General features: G+C 41.0%; 1 protein-coding gene across 1 annotated transcript; it reads left to right on the top strand.

Moving 5' to 3' along the window:
* The first annotated feature begins 4,602 nt into the window (after window positions 1-4,602).
* LOC129091173 (ras-related protein Rab-1B-like) lies at window positions 4,603-8,364 on the top strand. Its single transcript, XM_054598721.1, has 6 exons — window positions 4,603-4,616; window positions 5,515-5,587; window positions 5,857-5,952; window positions 6,540-6,635; window positions 6,746-6,877; window positions 7,608-8,364. The coding sequence occupies exons 1-6, from the start codon at window positions 4,603-4,605 to the stop codon at window positions 7,839-7,841; spliced, it is 645 nt and encodes a 214-aa protein (XP_054454696.1). The 3' UTR covers window positions 7,842-8,364.
* Window positions 8,365-14,122: the final 5,758 nt, after the last annotated feature.

Genomic DNA, 14,122 nt, shown 5'->3' with positions numbered 1-14,122 from the left:
CTGAAAAGGATATTCATCTATGATATGTAGTGTAGTAAAAGTAAAAAGTAGCATAAAATGGAAATGGGCTACTCAAGTAAAGTACAAGTACCTGGAATTCATAATTGTACAACACTTGAGTTAATGTACTTAGTTACATTCCACCACTGGTTTCTGTTTAATGACATTAGGGAATGGATTTTTGAGACTGACCACTTAAGTCATGATTGAAAGACTTCTTTAATTCTCCAGAAACCGTTTGCTTCCATTCATTGTTGTACAGTATGCAACGCCATCACGATAATTAGAAAGTTTGTAATTCTAGCTATATTCTGAGATGCCTCTGTGTTTCTCCACTTTTCTTTATCTCTGTGTCTTTAAAACATAAGTAGCTTCATTTTCCCACCCTTCCTCTCGCTTTCTCTCCCTCTCTCTTTGTTGATTTCTTTCTCTTCTCGTTCTTTATTTCGTCTGTGTCTCCTTGTCCCCCTTCCCCCAGTTTTCCCACCTCCATGCTCCATCAGAAGCCCCACAAAGCCTCCCCCCCTGCCCTAGCAACCACCGCGCCGCCGCCTCTGCCCCGGCAACAGGCCGTCGTCAGGGCTTCTGACCCCTGACCCCTTCACAGCTGCTCAGCCATCGCATATCCCACAATCCCCTGCTCCCTGCTCACTCCCGTGACCAGGGGGTCACACACGGGAATCAGTCGTGAATAAGACCGCACTGCTTTCACTTTGTCCTCTGTCCATTTCCCAAAGAGGAGGAGAGGTGAGCAGGCGAGGAGACATGAGGAGAGGAAAGAGGAAAGGAGAAGAGAGAAGAAAAGAAGAGTAAATTAAAGGAAGGAAGGAGAAGGGAGGACAGGAAAGGAAACAAGGACAGAAGATGAGATGAGAGAATAGACAATAGAAGATATTAAAAGACAAACGGAGAAGAGAGTGAAGGAGAGTAAACTGTAAGGGGAGAGGAGGAAAGAAAGAATAGGAGAGATGAAAGGAGGGAACAGGGAGAAAAGAGGAAGAAAAGTTAAAGGATTGCAGCAAAATGCAAAAACCATTGGTTTCCATGTAGAACTGGCGAAAAAAGAATAAAAAAAGATGTTTACATATCAAAGGAGCCTTGTGATATTTTCTAAAAGTTCTATGTCCAGGTGATGCTTGACACTACATAATGAGAAACTGGTAGTTTCAGTTTTCTACATTTTAGGGAGCTATTTAGAAAGATCTATTGAAAGTTCCAGCTACAGACCAAACTGACAACTCGGCTCTCAGCCGTCGCCATGTTGAGAGCTGTGGGGAGGCAATGTGTATATTCTGAATTTTGTGTTTTGCACCTGCCGAAAAACCAACAATATGTTAGACTGTCTAACGTGATGTTATGGGAGGCGTATAAATAGTAAACCAGTTTTTTGCGTATCTGTTTCTCATTCCCAGGTGTCACAAAGGGATGCACGGTCGTCATTGTAAACACACTGTTAACGTTGTGAATTCAAACAAAACGACTTGGTCAGGTTTAGGAAAAGTTGTCAATTTGGGTTAAAATAAGTACTTTTCCTACATCAATTAAGTAACATATGCAGGTTAAGAAGTCAGCATTAAGTCAGCGTTTGATTGCGGCCTTCTGGGTGAAAGTGAAGGCGTCGTCACAGAAGTATAACACCCAGCCTCCAGTTCCCTCCTCAGATACACTGAACATCCATGAACACTGTTAGCTCTTTCAGCACTGTTGCCCTTTTGTGACCTGTTAGCGCTGTTTGCACTATAAGCTGCAAGCTGCTGGTACAGCCGTCGCCATGTTCAGAGCCTCGTGGAGGCAATCCCTCTGCTCTGATTAATGCCTTTAATAAATTAAGGTTGATCGCCATCGTGCCCCTTCAGTCTTTTCCCGTCCAAGTGAATCAATGGCCCAACACAGTTTTCCTGTTTCTCTCTTTATCTGACTGATATTTTCACCAAAACAGGGTGCAACCTTGGCGATTAGCACCTGATGACGCGATGCTGGTCCCGGTGTATATGTCAAGAAAAAAATGATGCAGAGAATATATGTCGGTGTATGTGTGGATTTAGCCTTGTTCGGGTTTGAGTAATATCTATTTTAAATGCACAATACTTAAACTTACACCAACAAGATTTTTTGTATTGAAGTTGCTTTTTGATGATAGTTTATACCACAATCATTAAATGTACTGTGTTTTCCTGCATTTTTGTGTTACCGCCGCTGAAAGAGCATTTTAACCCTAATGCTAAAAAGCTGACTAACTCCAATTTCAGCTCCTCTCTCTGTTCAGCTGGCAGTTTGGGATAAACAGCTCCGTTATACCATTAAAGTGCAGTAATCGATGAACAACAACAACAATATGCTTCAACACAGCTGTGAGAACAACAACAGGAAAAATCAGCCAAATCCTTGGACTGTGTGTATTGCAATAACAAAGCAGATCAGTGCACTGTTTGAGTGGCTCTGTGGGTGAGTGCTATTGTGTTTATGCAGGGTCAAATGTGTAAAAGCCTGTGCTTGTGTGTGTGTATGTGTGTGTGTGTGTGTGTGTGTGTGTGTGTGTGTGTGTGTGTGTGTGTGTGTGTGTGTGTGTGTGTGTGTGTGTGTGCGTGTGTGTGTTGCCTATGCATTTGAACACCAAGTGTCCTCGGGAAGAGAAAAAAAGAAAACAATTTGTCATGAAGGGGTTTAAGTAAAATAAGCGATAAATAAGAAACATGACCTAAAATTATTTAAACATCGCACCAATCATAGAGAATAGGTTTGAAAACAAAGACTTTTATATGACTTATCTTTATAGCAACCTTGCTATAACAAAACACGAAAAATGTCATGCTTCATTGGCTGCAGCAAGGAATTATTACAGACATTTCATGTGCGCTCCTTTCAATTAATCTCTATGAAGTGTTTAAATTATTTGGCCAAACTGTGACAACACAAGCTTGTTCTTTGCCTGTGTTGCATTTTATTAGATGTTGCTGCGTTGCCAGATCTCTTTGGTGAGTACAGTTATAACCAGTTCTCAAGAAAGCCAAAACGACTAAAAAATAAGACCAAAATTGCTATAATCCACACGTTTTATAAAGTTGCAATTATCAATATAGAATCATTTCGACAATACATCAAATTACTATGTAAAAGATGTTTAAGAATGCACAGAGAATTATCATACTACTCTCCTTTTTACTTATGGTTTTGGTTCACTCTCACTGCTCTCATAGTGTGGTTTATGTCAGCTGTCAGCTGTTTTCAGTGAAAAGACTGATAAACCCACTGTGTTAGCTGCACATCACTTAACAGCAGGCAGGCAAAGTAATCATCGAACGTGGAACATGTAGCAGCTTCAGGGCCTGATCTTTTGGTCAACAGTTGGTTGAGACCAAAACAGAGCAAAAAGAACCGTGAATAATGGACTTTGCCAGGTGCCCAGAAACACAAATTCTAATGTAGCTCTGTGTCTGTGCTGTTAGAATTTCTCTTAAGTTCATTTTCAACTCTATAAGGTGATAATACTTTCCCCAAATGGATCTCAGCTCCTTAGTGTTTGCTTTTATTTGTTTGAAGCACAAAGGAAAATTCCCAAACATATAATTCATCTCTTTAATGTATTTTATTTATGTAATCAAGACATTTTTCATGGTACACTTTTACAAACATATACAGTATATTCACACAGGGAGGAAGTCAAGGTTAGTGGACGGATCAAAAAATAACAGGGCTTTCACTCCAGGAGACTTCTGTTTGTGTCCAGAGTGAATGAAACTGGAACTGCTCTGGTCTTGGTCTCAATACTCTCTTTTCTTGGTCATGATCTTTTTTTGTCATCCATTGGCAGTTCAACTGACTCAGCAGTCAACCGTGTACAATAGTGGTTTGAGGGAGAAGGTCAAATTTGTTCATAAGAAAATACAAATACAAATACATATCTGTTGTAATACATCTTTGTTATCAGTGTCTCTAAGATGGCAGCGGACACGTGCTGCTCTTTGTAGTTTCGCGGGTGGTTCTGGCAGAACTACTTCCTGCCTGTCTGTTCTGAAGTTTTAGAGCTGCCGTCGGTCCGGTGACGTGCGACGCACAGGAGACGCTGTCAGTTTGAGGGGACGTCAAGTGGAGAACAGCAGCACAGTGTGGAGAAACAAACCACAGAAATGACAGATCACATTACAAACACATCACAAAAATGAAAAGAGTAATTAAAGAAATGAGTGAAGTTTAGTTTAGAGGGTGTTTTATTGAGCGGGGGAGTGTTTGCCTCTCTGTGTGTGTGTCGGTTCCAGGTGCTGTCCCCAGTGTAACCTGAGCTGGTCTTTATTAATAAATAATGCATCTGAACCAGTCAGCCGGTAGCTCCGGCGTATTCTACCATTTGCCCTCCAAAAGGACAAATACAGACACACACATACGCACACACACACACACACACACACACACACACACACACACACACACACACACACACACACACACACACACACACACACACACACACACACACACACACACACACACATACATACAGAACAGTACACAACATCACAGAGATAACCTGCCTGTTTTCAGCTTCAGGATTCAATTTCAGGGATTCTATATTTTGACGCATCACCTGAAGCCACCTCACCCATCATGAATCCTGAATAGTAAGTGTTGTTTCTTTCTCTACGATCTGTGTTATTTCATACAAGACACACATGCATTGTATACAACAGGAGGCATTGACATCTGCTCTTTGACAGTGACTGCTGACATGCATAATTACTTGTTTCTGACCTGGATAAAGTGTTCAGGAAGATATCTTTTTAGTTTTGTGTTTGTTGATGTGTAAATGCTAATGTGATTACAACTAAAGCTTGTGTGTTGGTACTAATGTTTTATCTTCATTGACTGATGATCAGTATAGCTATGTTGCATTAAATCTATATGTGAATGAAATGCAAGATAGATGATCTTGTAGTTTGAACTGACTCAGAGGTAGCTGTCAGTTATAGAGCTGTGAATTGAGCGTCCAGGGTTACAGAGGGAAACGTCTTGCTCATTTTCTGCATAGACAATTCTAAGTAGCTTGCAGTTGGGTCGCCAGGCCCCTGAGGCTTATGGGAATTGTGGGCATTAGAGCATCACCACATCAAACCGTGCTCTGCTGTGTTACTTCGGAAGCAGCACGCTAGAAGATTTTATTTTCTATTTTCATCTGAGCAATATTCCAGTAATAGGTTATTTTAAAAGGTAATCTGCCACATTATCTAATCACCATCAAGATATGTAGTTAAATTATAGTACATACAATCTCAAACAAATAAGCAAACTCTGCAATACTGGTATGTTTATAGACAATACGCAACACATCATAGGACAACTTTATGACTCTACTTCATGTGTCTTTAATAGCTGTTTACAAAAATAACATCATAATTATAAGCTACAGAAGTTACTAAATGACAGACATGACCCCCCCCCCCCCCCCCTTCATGCATCCTAGTGGAAGACACTGAACTGGCAAATGTTGGTAATAGTAACGATGTGTGTGTCCTCCTCCAGTGACTACCTGTTCAAACTTCTTTTGATCGGTGATTCTGGGGTCGGAAAGTCATGTCTGCTGCTGCGCTTTGCGGTAGGCCTGTTGAACACACACACACACACACACACACACACACACACACACACACACACACACACAAAAAACTTTGTACTTCTACCTGTGCGAGGACACTCAATGACAAAATGCATTCCCTAGTCCCTTACCTTAACCATTGTAACTATAAGCCTAAACCCTGCCTTACACTAACCTAAACGGATCCTAACCTGAACCTTAAAACCAAGTCTAAAACCTGAAACATGCATTTGAAGATCTGTTCGTGTTGTTGATCCACACCCCCTCAGGATGACACCTACACTGAGAGTTACATCTCCACCATCGGAGTCGACTTCAAGATCAGGACCATAGACATGGACGGCAAGACAGTGAAACTACAGATTGTAAGAGACGGTTGGTGGGGTGGAAGGGGGTGGATTTTTGTTAGGAAACACCACTTTGTTTGTTAAAAAATGTTAAATTTAATATTCAGAGCATATCTATTGCCTCCACAGGCACTCAACATTGAGTTGAGCTGGCGGCTAGAAGCTAACAGCGCAAACAACAGCAACGTTGCTGACGCAGCTAACAGTGTTAGCTCTTACAGCGACCTTATCAGCTGTAACTGCCCTATGAGCGCAATGCAGAACGGCGGCCGTGAGCTTACTAGTGGAGCGTGCTAAAAAAGGCCCGCACTGATAGCCCGGCAATGTAAACAAAGACAAAGATGATCGGATTACAAGACACACACACACACACACACACACATCATTCTGTGCTCAGGTAGACAACACTCCACTTTATCTTTACATAGATAATACTTGTTAGATGCTATATTAATGTTCTGAATATCATATAAAAACCCTTCAAATCAACAATCAGAGAACACTGTGTCACGTAGAAGCTTGGTGTTCTGCTGTCAGGACTGACTGGTACATCGTCCTTTTTGTGTGTATGTGTGTGTGTGTGTGTGTGTGTGTGTGTCCCTCAGTGGGACACAGCAGGTCAGGAGAGGTTTCGAACCATCACCTCCAGCTACTACAGGGGAGCCCATGGCATCATCATCGTCTACGACGTCACTGAGCAGGTCAGCGTGTTTCTGCCACGGCCCCAACAACACAATAGGAGGGAACTTAAACATTAACTTCTCCCCCCCTCCTCCTCCTCCTCCTCCTCCTCGCCTCCTTCCCTCCACAGGAGTCCTTTAACAATGTCAAGCAGTGGCTGGGCGAGATAGATCGCTACGCCTGTGAGAACGTCTCCAGGCTGCTGGTGGGAAATAAGTCGGACCTCGTCAGTAAGAAAGTGGTGGACGTCGCCACTGCTCAGGTAGCAGGCTGAACACCTCCGGATACTATTAAACACCATGACTGCAGCAGCAGTGAGGCTGTGATTCACATTAAACACCAGAAAACTGAATTGGATGTATCAAAAATTGAAAGACAACACTCTATCTAGATCCTCCTTGTAGGGCAAACTTTTTCCTGAAGGTAGTGCCAAGAAGCTACCTGTGTCATACTTGAATGCTAACTACGATGCTAATGTTTTTCATGCTACATTGGCTATCATTTTTTAACGCATAGCTGAAGTTGAGGGGAGGTTTCAGTCGTTTGTTCACGAGTTCCTGTCATGCCTTTCGGCAGAATTTCCATTCTTCTCCATCCTTTTCCTCCTCTACATTTAATTCAATACTAAAGTTACTTTGCAGGTTTGTGACATGCCATACATATTGTTAACTCATACATTAAGATGGTGTAGTTTTAGAATACCCAACAGAATATAAAGAAGTGACACCACCTTTAATATTGAAATGCTTACATGTCAACTCATCAATAATGTAAGCCTGCGAGGGGATTCATTTCCACAGTACTCACTTTAAAAACATGAGCACATGTTACTGCTAATACTTTTGAGTATGAATGCAGAGCTTAATGGAGTACTTTTACACTGTGATGATTTGGCACATTTATTGATTTGTGATTATGTGTTACACTTTGCCTCCCTCCTGGATCCCTTCCTCCAACCCTGGTTCCTTTTCTTCATTTTCGTCCCTCTGCAGGACCTGGCCTCATCTCTCAAGGTCCCCTTCCTGGAGACTAGCGCCAAGAGCTCAGATAACGTGGAGAGGGCTTTCCTTACCATGGCCTCCGAGATCCACAAGCGCGTAGCCAGCGAGGGAGGGGGGATGCAGGGCGAGTCGAAAGAGGCCAGGGCCCAGAGTGCCAAGATCAACAGCGCCCCTCTGTGGCTGGGAGGGGAAAAACAGACGCAGGAAGCCAGCAACTGCTGCTGAGCAGGAGACATCAGCTCAGTATTCAAAAGAGAGATGTGTCATTTTAAACGCATCTGTTGAGTTTCAGGACTATGTGACTGGTGACACACACTTATTGTCAGAATGTTGACTGACATCTTTGCTACTTAACTAAAATTATGTATTTTCAGGAAGAAAAAAAAGGTGTGTTTTAAGCTTGACTGCAATATATTTTGGAGCTTGGTATTTTTGAATTAAATATAATATAGCATTTCTGCTTTATTAAGGGGCAGAGACAAACAGATGACAGAGAGATTTGAAACTCGGCCAAATGAACAACTACGATAGTGTGGGTTTGAGAAGAGTTTTATAAACACACAGAGGACCACTTACTGCATCACTCCTTTAACTCAAGATAAAATATGGAAATAGCAAGAAGTTCTCAGTTTGAGCTGCAGCTGTTATGGATGAATTTACTGTGTGATTTGAACTGTCACTTCCCATAATTTCCCTCAGAGGTGTTTTATTGTATTTTTACCAGTTTTTGTTTTGTTTCGCATGTTGTTTGCCCATTTAAATAAAGACATCTTAGGAGTCTTGATGCTGAAAATATGGTTAAAAGATCTGAAATACATAAACAGGTGGCAACATTTTTTGTCAATAAGTTTATAACCAATACAGTTTTTGTGGTATAAAGAGAATCTGAACTATTTTTAAGGATGCATTGTTAACAATGAAAATGACCGAGCAAATCAGATTCCAAGAAATATGAGAATCATTCCAAATTAAAAAATAAAAACATAAAAACTGTGTAGAAAATATGTAGAAAAGTGTGATATCTGATCCTTTAACCTCCCTGGTTAGGATTAGGCTAAAGCAAGTGGAATATCACCATAGTGGTTAATAGAAACCGACACCAACGGGGGAGTGTTTACATGTCAAGTAAATGTTCATCATAGGTCGTTGTAAAATTTTCAAGAAAAGACAGATGCTGTTATGCTATCGAGTTATAATATGCAAAGTATAGGATCAGATTTCTGGACCATGACTAATACTAGAGCTAAAAGTCAAGATATCACAGCAGCCTCTGCTGTTATTCTTCTTTAATCTGTCTCTAGTGAGTCCTCCGACTTTATGGAAAGGGGATACTACATCACTGGAGTGCCTCTTAAAATGTAATGTAAAGGATCATAAATTGACCTGTTGGAGGCCAATGTTACAGAGTTGCAGTTATCTAGGTGGGAGGACATTACATGGACGATTTGCTCAACCTTATTTTTGCACAGCGCTGATCTAATTTTTATAATACTTCTTAGTTCAGGATGCAGGAATTTAAATGTTTTAATTGATTTCTACTTGAAGCATGTCAATTGGCCAAAACAGGAGGTTATATCATCGGACAGCAGTTAAAATCCAATTTGCCGAACTTCATTTGTCAGAATAAAAATGTTCAGTTGGAGGAAATAAGGAGACACAAAGCAATTGTCAAAGGGTCAACATTATTAAACCTTTAAAAAGGTTCTGTGCAAAAATGTTCTACAAAAGTGAGCTTTCGGTCAGAGACCTCCTTCAAGGTAAGAACAGGTAGCGAGTGAATGTAGCAGTGCAATTAGCCTTGTGCGGCAAGGGAAATGTAGTCCTGGGTATGATGGACTAGAAGTTATAGACACAGATATAATATACATACAAAAAAATACATAATATATACAACAAGATAGAATGATTTATTGTAGTTTATTCATAGCACAATCCTCATTAAGACTGAGTGGTTGCCATGCTCCTAAGGAGGGGATCCAGAAACATCTCTTTCTGGCCTCACCTCCTGCCAACATTACCCCCACTGTGAAGAGTAATCTTTTGGAACCCAAGGGGGAAAATGGGATGTGAGCGGTTTTCAAATGATAGGATACAGGATAGTTCATATCTTTGCGTCTTGTGGAACTTCTGTGTTCTGGGTTTTTTTTCCCAGTCTCCGGATGTGTACATCTCTGGCCAAAAGTTTTGAGAATGACACAAATATAAATTTTCACAAAGTCTGCTGCCTCAGTTTTTATGATAGCAATTTGCATATACTCCAGAATGTTATGAAGAGTGATCAGATGAATTCCGATTAATTGCAAAGTCCCTCTTTGCCATGAAAATGAACTTAATCCCCCAAAAAACATTTCCACTGCATTTCAGCGCTGCCACAAAAAAACCCAGCTGACATCGTGTCAGTGATTCTCTCGTTAACACAGGTGAGAGTGTTAACGAGGACAAGGCTGGATCACTCTGTCATGCTGATTGAGTTAGAATAACAGACTTGAAGCTTTAAAAGAAGGGTGGTGCTTGAAATCATTGTTCTTCCTCTGTTAACCCTGGTTACCTGCAAGGAAGCAAGTGCAATCATCATCATTGCTTTGCCCAAAAGGGCATAAATCAACCATTTATCGGATCATCAAGAACTTCAAGGAGAGAGGTTCAATTGTTGTGAAGAAGGCTTCAGGGCGCCCAAAAAGTCCAGCAAGCGAGTGGCTGGGCGAGATAGTTGATTCAGCTGCGGGATCGGGGCACCACCAGTGCAGAGCTTGCTCAGGAATGGTAGTAGGCAGGTGTGAGTGCATCTGCACGCACAGTGAGGCTAAGACTTTTGGAGGATGGCCTGGTGTCAAGAAGGGCAGCAAAGAAGCCCCTTCTGCAAAAGGTACAGGGAATGGACTGCTGAGGACTGGGGTAAAGTGATTTTCTCTGATGAATCCCCTTTCCGATTGTTTGGAGCATCTGGAAAAAAGCTTGTCCGGAGAAGAAAAGGTGAGCGCTACCATCAGTCCTGTGTCATGCCAACAGTAAAGCATGTGAGACCATTCATGTGTGGGGTTGCTTCTCAGCCAAGGGAGTGGGCTCATTCACAATTTTGCCTAAGAACACATCCAGTACCATAAAGAATGGTACCAAAACATCCTCCGAGAGCAACTTCTCCCAACCATCCAAGAAAAGTTTGGTGACGAACAATGCCTTTTCCAGCATGATGGAGCACCTCGCCATAAGGCAAAAGTGATAACTAAGTGGCTCGGGTAACAAAACATCGAAATTTTGGGTCCATGGCCAGGAAACTCCCCAGACCTTAATCCCATTGAGAACTTGTGGTCAATCCTCAAGAGGCGGGTGGACAAACAAAAACCCACAAATTCTGACAAACTCCAAGCATTGATTGTGCAAGAATGGGCTGCCATCAGTCAGGATGTGGCCCAGAAGTTAATTGACCGCATGCCAGGGCAAATTGCAGAGGTCTTGAAAAAGAAAGGTCAACACTGCAAATATTGACTCTTTGCATAAACTTACTGTAATTGTCAATAAAAGCCTTTGACACTTATGAAATGCTTGTAATTATACTTCAATATACCATAGTAACACCTGACAAAAAGATCTAAAAACACTGAAGCAGCAAACTTTGTGAAAATCAATACTTGTGTCATTCTCAAAACGTTTGGCCATGGCTGTATAGTCATTGGTTCTCCAGGTATGAGGGAATTGGGCACAGACACCACAGGATAGTTTCCTTGTTTAAGGGGAGAGCAGAGATCCTGTTTGGAATGCGGCCATATGTTGGATCTAACCAGTTTATTCCACAGGTTAGCTCCTCTTTTATAAGGGCTGGATCTATAGTCTAATTATTTAGTATACTGTTCTTAGCAATGAGAGCCTGAGGAGTGTAAATAGTGATACAAGACACTGAGCAATGTTTTTCTTTTCTGACACTTTTTTCACATAGATCAGATCTAGACTTAGGTGGAACAATATGGTGAGCCTCATCTAGACATTGAGTTGACATGAAATTTGCTTTGAGGAGAGCCATATTTTAGGTCTCGGTTTGCAACTGCTAGCTAGAAGGAAAGTGTTATGATCTGTTTCTTTCTAAATATGGTGATACAGCTCTCGTTATTTAACTCCATCCACGAAAAGAGTGGATGCTCAATGCAGGTCATGCTGACGAAAAAGTTTCAAATCAGGATTACAACCATTTAGAGATGAAACAAATGTTCATATTAATATTAGTGTGCTCCTTTTTTATTTTGATGCCTTGGCAACAGTTTTTTTTCTCAAGATTTCATGCCAATAAAGCCACTTTGAATTTTAATATTTGATATAACAGCAAAACACCATTAAAAGGTAAAGGTATTAAAATCTCCATTTGATCTCTGTGTTTATGACAAATTGCTGGACTTTCTCAGGAGATATTAACCTGAATATGTTATATAATTGCTTTGCTCTGAGTGATAGATTCTTACGGTGACACAATGATTCACTACAGATGTAATCAGCTGGACATTATTTCATCAACCACAGTCTGTATTTATCGAGCATCTGCAGAAGTTAATCTCAGAGTAGGCCAAAGAGTTTTTCATTGAAGCTTTCTATCCTGACTTTAACAAGAGGACATCTCCTGAGAGGAAGTGTGCCGTCACTGTTTTACCACACTCCCACCTGCAAAGTAGGACTTCTGAATAAAATAAAAGTTCATACAAAGCTTAAATCCCAAAACATTTTTACCAATTTCTTAATACATGTTTAATATGTAGTCTTATCAAGACATTTTAAGGGATTAAATTCGAAAAACCATACAAGAGAGAGGGAAGACACAGAAACATAAAAGACGAACACATGAGATAAACCCTCCTGCTGAGAGAAGAAATATGTCTCTAGGGCAATCTCAGGGGAAAAACACTTCCTTTCAGTTTACCCCCCCCGCCAAGGAGCGTGACAGTGTTCAAAGTGTTGTGTAGAGAAATAAATGTTTAATGAACGGGCTGCCGTTTTTTAAAGATTCATTTGATGACTTCATGTTTCGGAGTTCCCCCCAATGCATTTGTGTCTGCCTGACCTCCATCTCCTACTGAGACACCTCTCCTCAACACGAGCACAGATAGTAGCCAGGTTTTTCAGTTGATTTACTCAGAAAAAGAACATGCCATGCAAGCACTGGTCCTGATGGACTGCCTCTTCCTGGAAATAGGTCAAATGTGAAACAGGATGAGGGAGAAAAACTAAATATAGGTAAGTTAGTTTTCCTTCCACTAGATGTCAGTCTCGCTCTGATTTTCAGCTCTCGGTGGCAGGGACAAGCTGACAAAGTGAAGCCTGCCTGTCAACATCAGTCCAGTCACATCTGGATTTTTCATTCACATTCGCCACATTCTTGCCTCTCCTCATCTCTCTCTCTCTCTCTCTCTCTCTCTCTCTCTCTTGTCTGACTATGTGGCAGGTTGCAGCTTTGTTAGTTCGTCTGTTGTCGTTTCATTCTGGGACCACGTCCGGGAGTAGAGTTTATTAAAGCTTGCACTGATGTTGGTTTAATAGCATCAGCCTCACCAACACTGAAAGATTAAAGCCAACAGGTTGATACTATGATTGGATACCAGGAGAAAAAACAAAGGAATATCCTTATAACACCCAGTAGTTTGAAAAAAATTGCTGGAATTTGTGGCACCACTGGATGTAAATATGTAAAAACTAAAATATGGCATGGTTGCGAACCATTATATGTACTAGCGCTTTTTAAAAATGTATGTCACTGAGAGTTATATAGCTAATATCATGTGTATCCTCAATGCACGTCTTCTCTCAAACTTGACTCTGTTGTTTCTAAGAGTGAGTCAAATAACTTAGTCAGGGTTTAGTTTGGGTAAATAACCCAACAGTAAACAAAAAAGTCAAGCATTCTGCTACAGAGTCAGTTTTGACCCAGTGATTTTGGTGTCTACATACACATTAGAGGCTGGACACATAGGTGACATAACACTGAACAAAGCATGAGGGCACAAAGACCACAAATATACTGGAAAAATGTATTGGCATGAATCTAAAATACAAGGCATTGCGTGGATTATCCCTGTTCAACCAAAAACGTGACAACTTGCTTCCTCTATTGTACTCTATAGTACAATACTGCCACCTAGTGGCCTCCATATATGTTATAATTCAACAGTGAGACCAGCAGACTCAGCAGACAGTTGTAGGAGAATGAAAGAAGATTTTAATTGGTCACAATGCACTAGGGGTACCGGTATGGGCACTGATATGGACCTTATTACATAGATCACATGTGACCACATTAAATACAGTTTCTTTGATACAGTTTCTTTGACAATGTTATTATAAAAGTGTTTCCTTTATCAGTTGCTGGAAGTCAGTCACAGCCATCAGCTGTTTCTATTTCTACTGCCATTTCCCTTTAAAATACAAATTCACATTTGGGGAGAAAAACAGCACTGGTACCGTATCAGTACTCTGCATCAACAGATGTTGTAATTGGTACTGAGAGACAAATTCTTGGATCAGCTCTT

Source organism: Anoplopoma fimbria, chromosome 1 (genome assembly GCF_027596085.1).
Source record: "Anoplopoma fimbria isolate UVic2021 breed Golden Eagle Sablefish chromosome 1, Afim_UVic_2022, whole genome shotgun sequence".
NCBI classification, from domain to species: Eukaryota; Metazoa; Chordata; class Actinopteri; order Perciformes; family Anoplopomatidae; genus Anoplopoma; species Anoplopoma fimbria.
The sequence above is the reverse complement of the archived record's forward strand: the minus strand, read 5'-3'. Positions and strand labels throughout refer to the sequence as shown.

What these genes read in the sequence shown, in the direction of transcription:
- LOC129091173 (XM_054598721.1), top strand. An exon ending in TCTACGACGTCACTGAGCAG is followed by an intron (nt 6,636 to 6,745) that starts GTCAGCGTGTTT and finishes TTCCCTCCACAG; the next exon opens with GAGTCCTTTAACAATGTCAA. An exon ending in TGGACGTCGCCACTGCTCAG is followed by an intron (nt 6,878 to 7,607) that starts GTAGCAGGCTGA and finishes GTCCCTCTGCAG; the next exon opens with GACCTGGCCTCATCTCTCAA.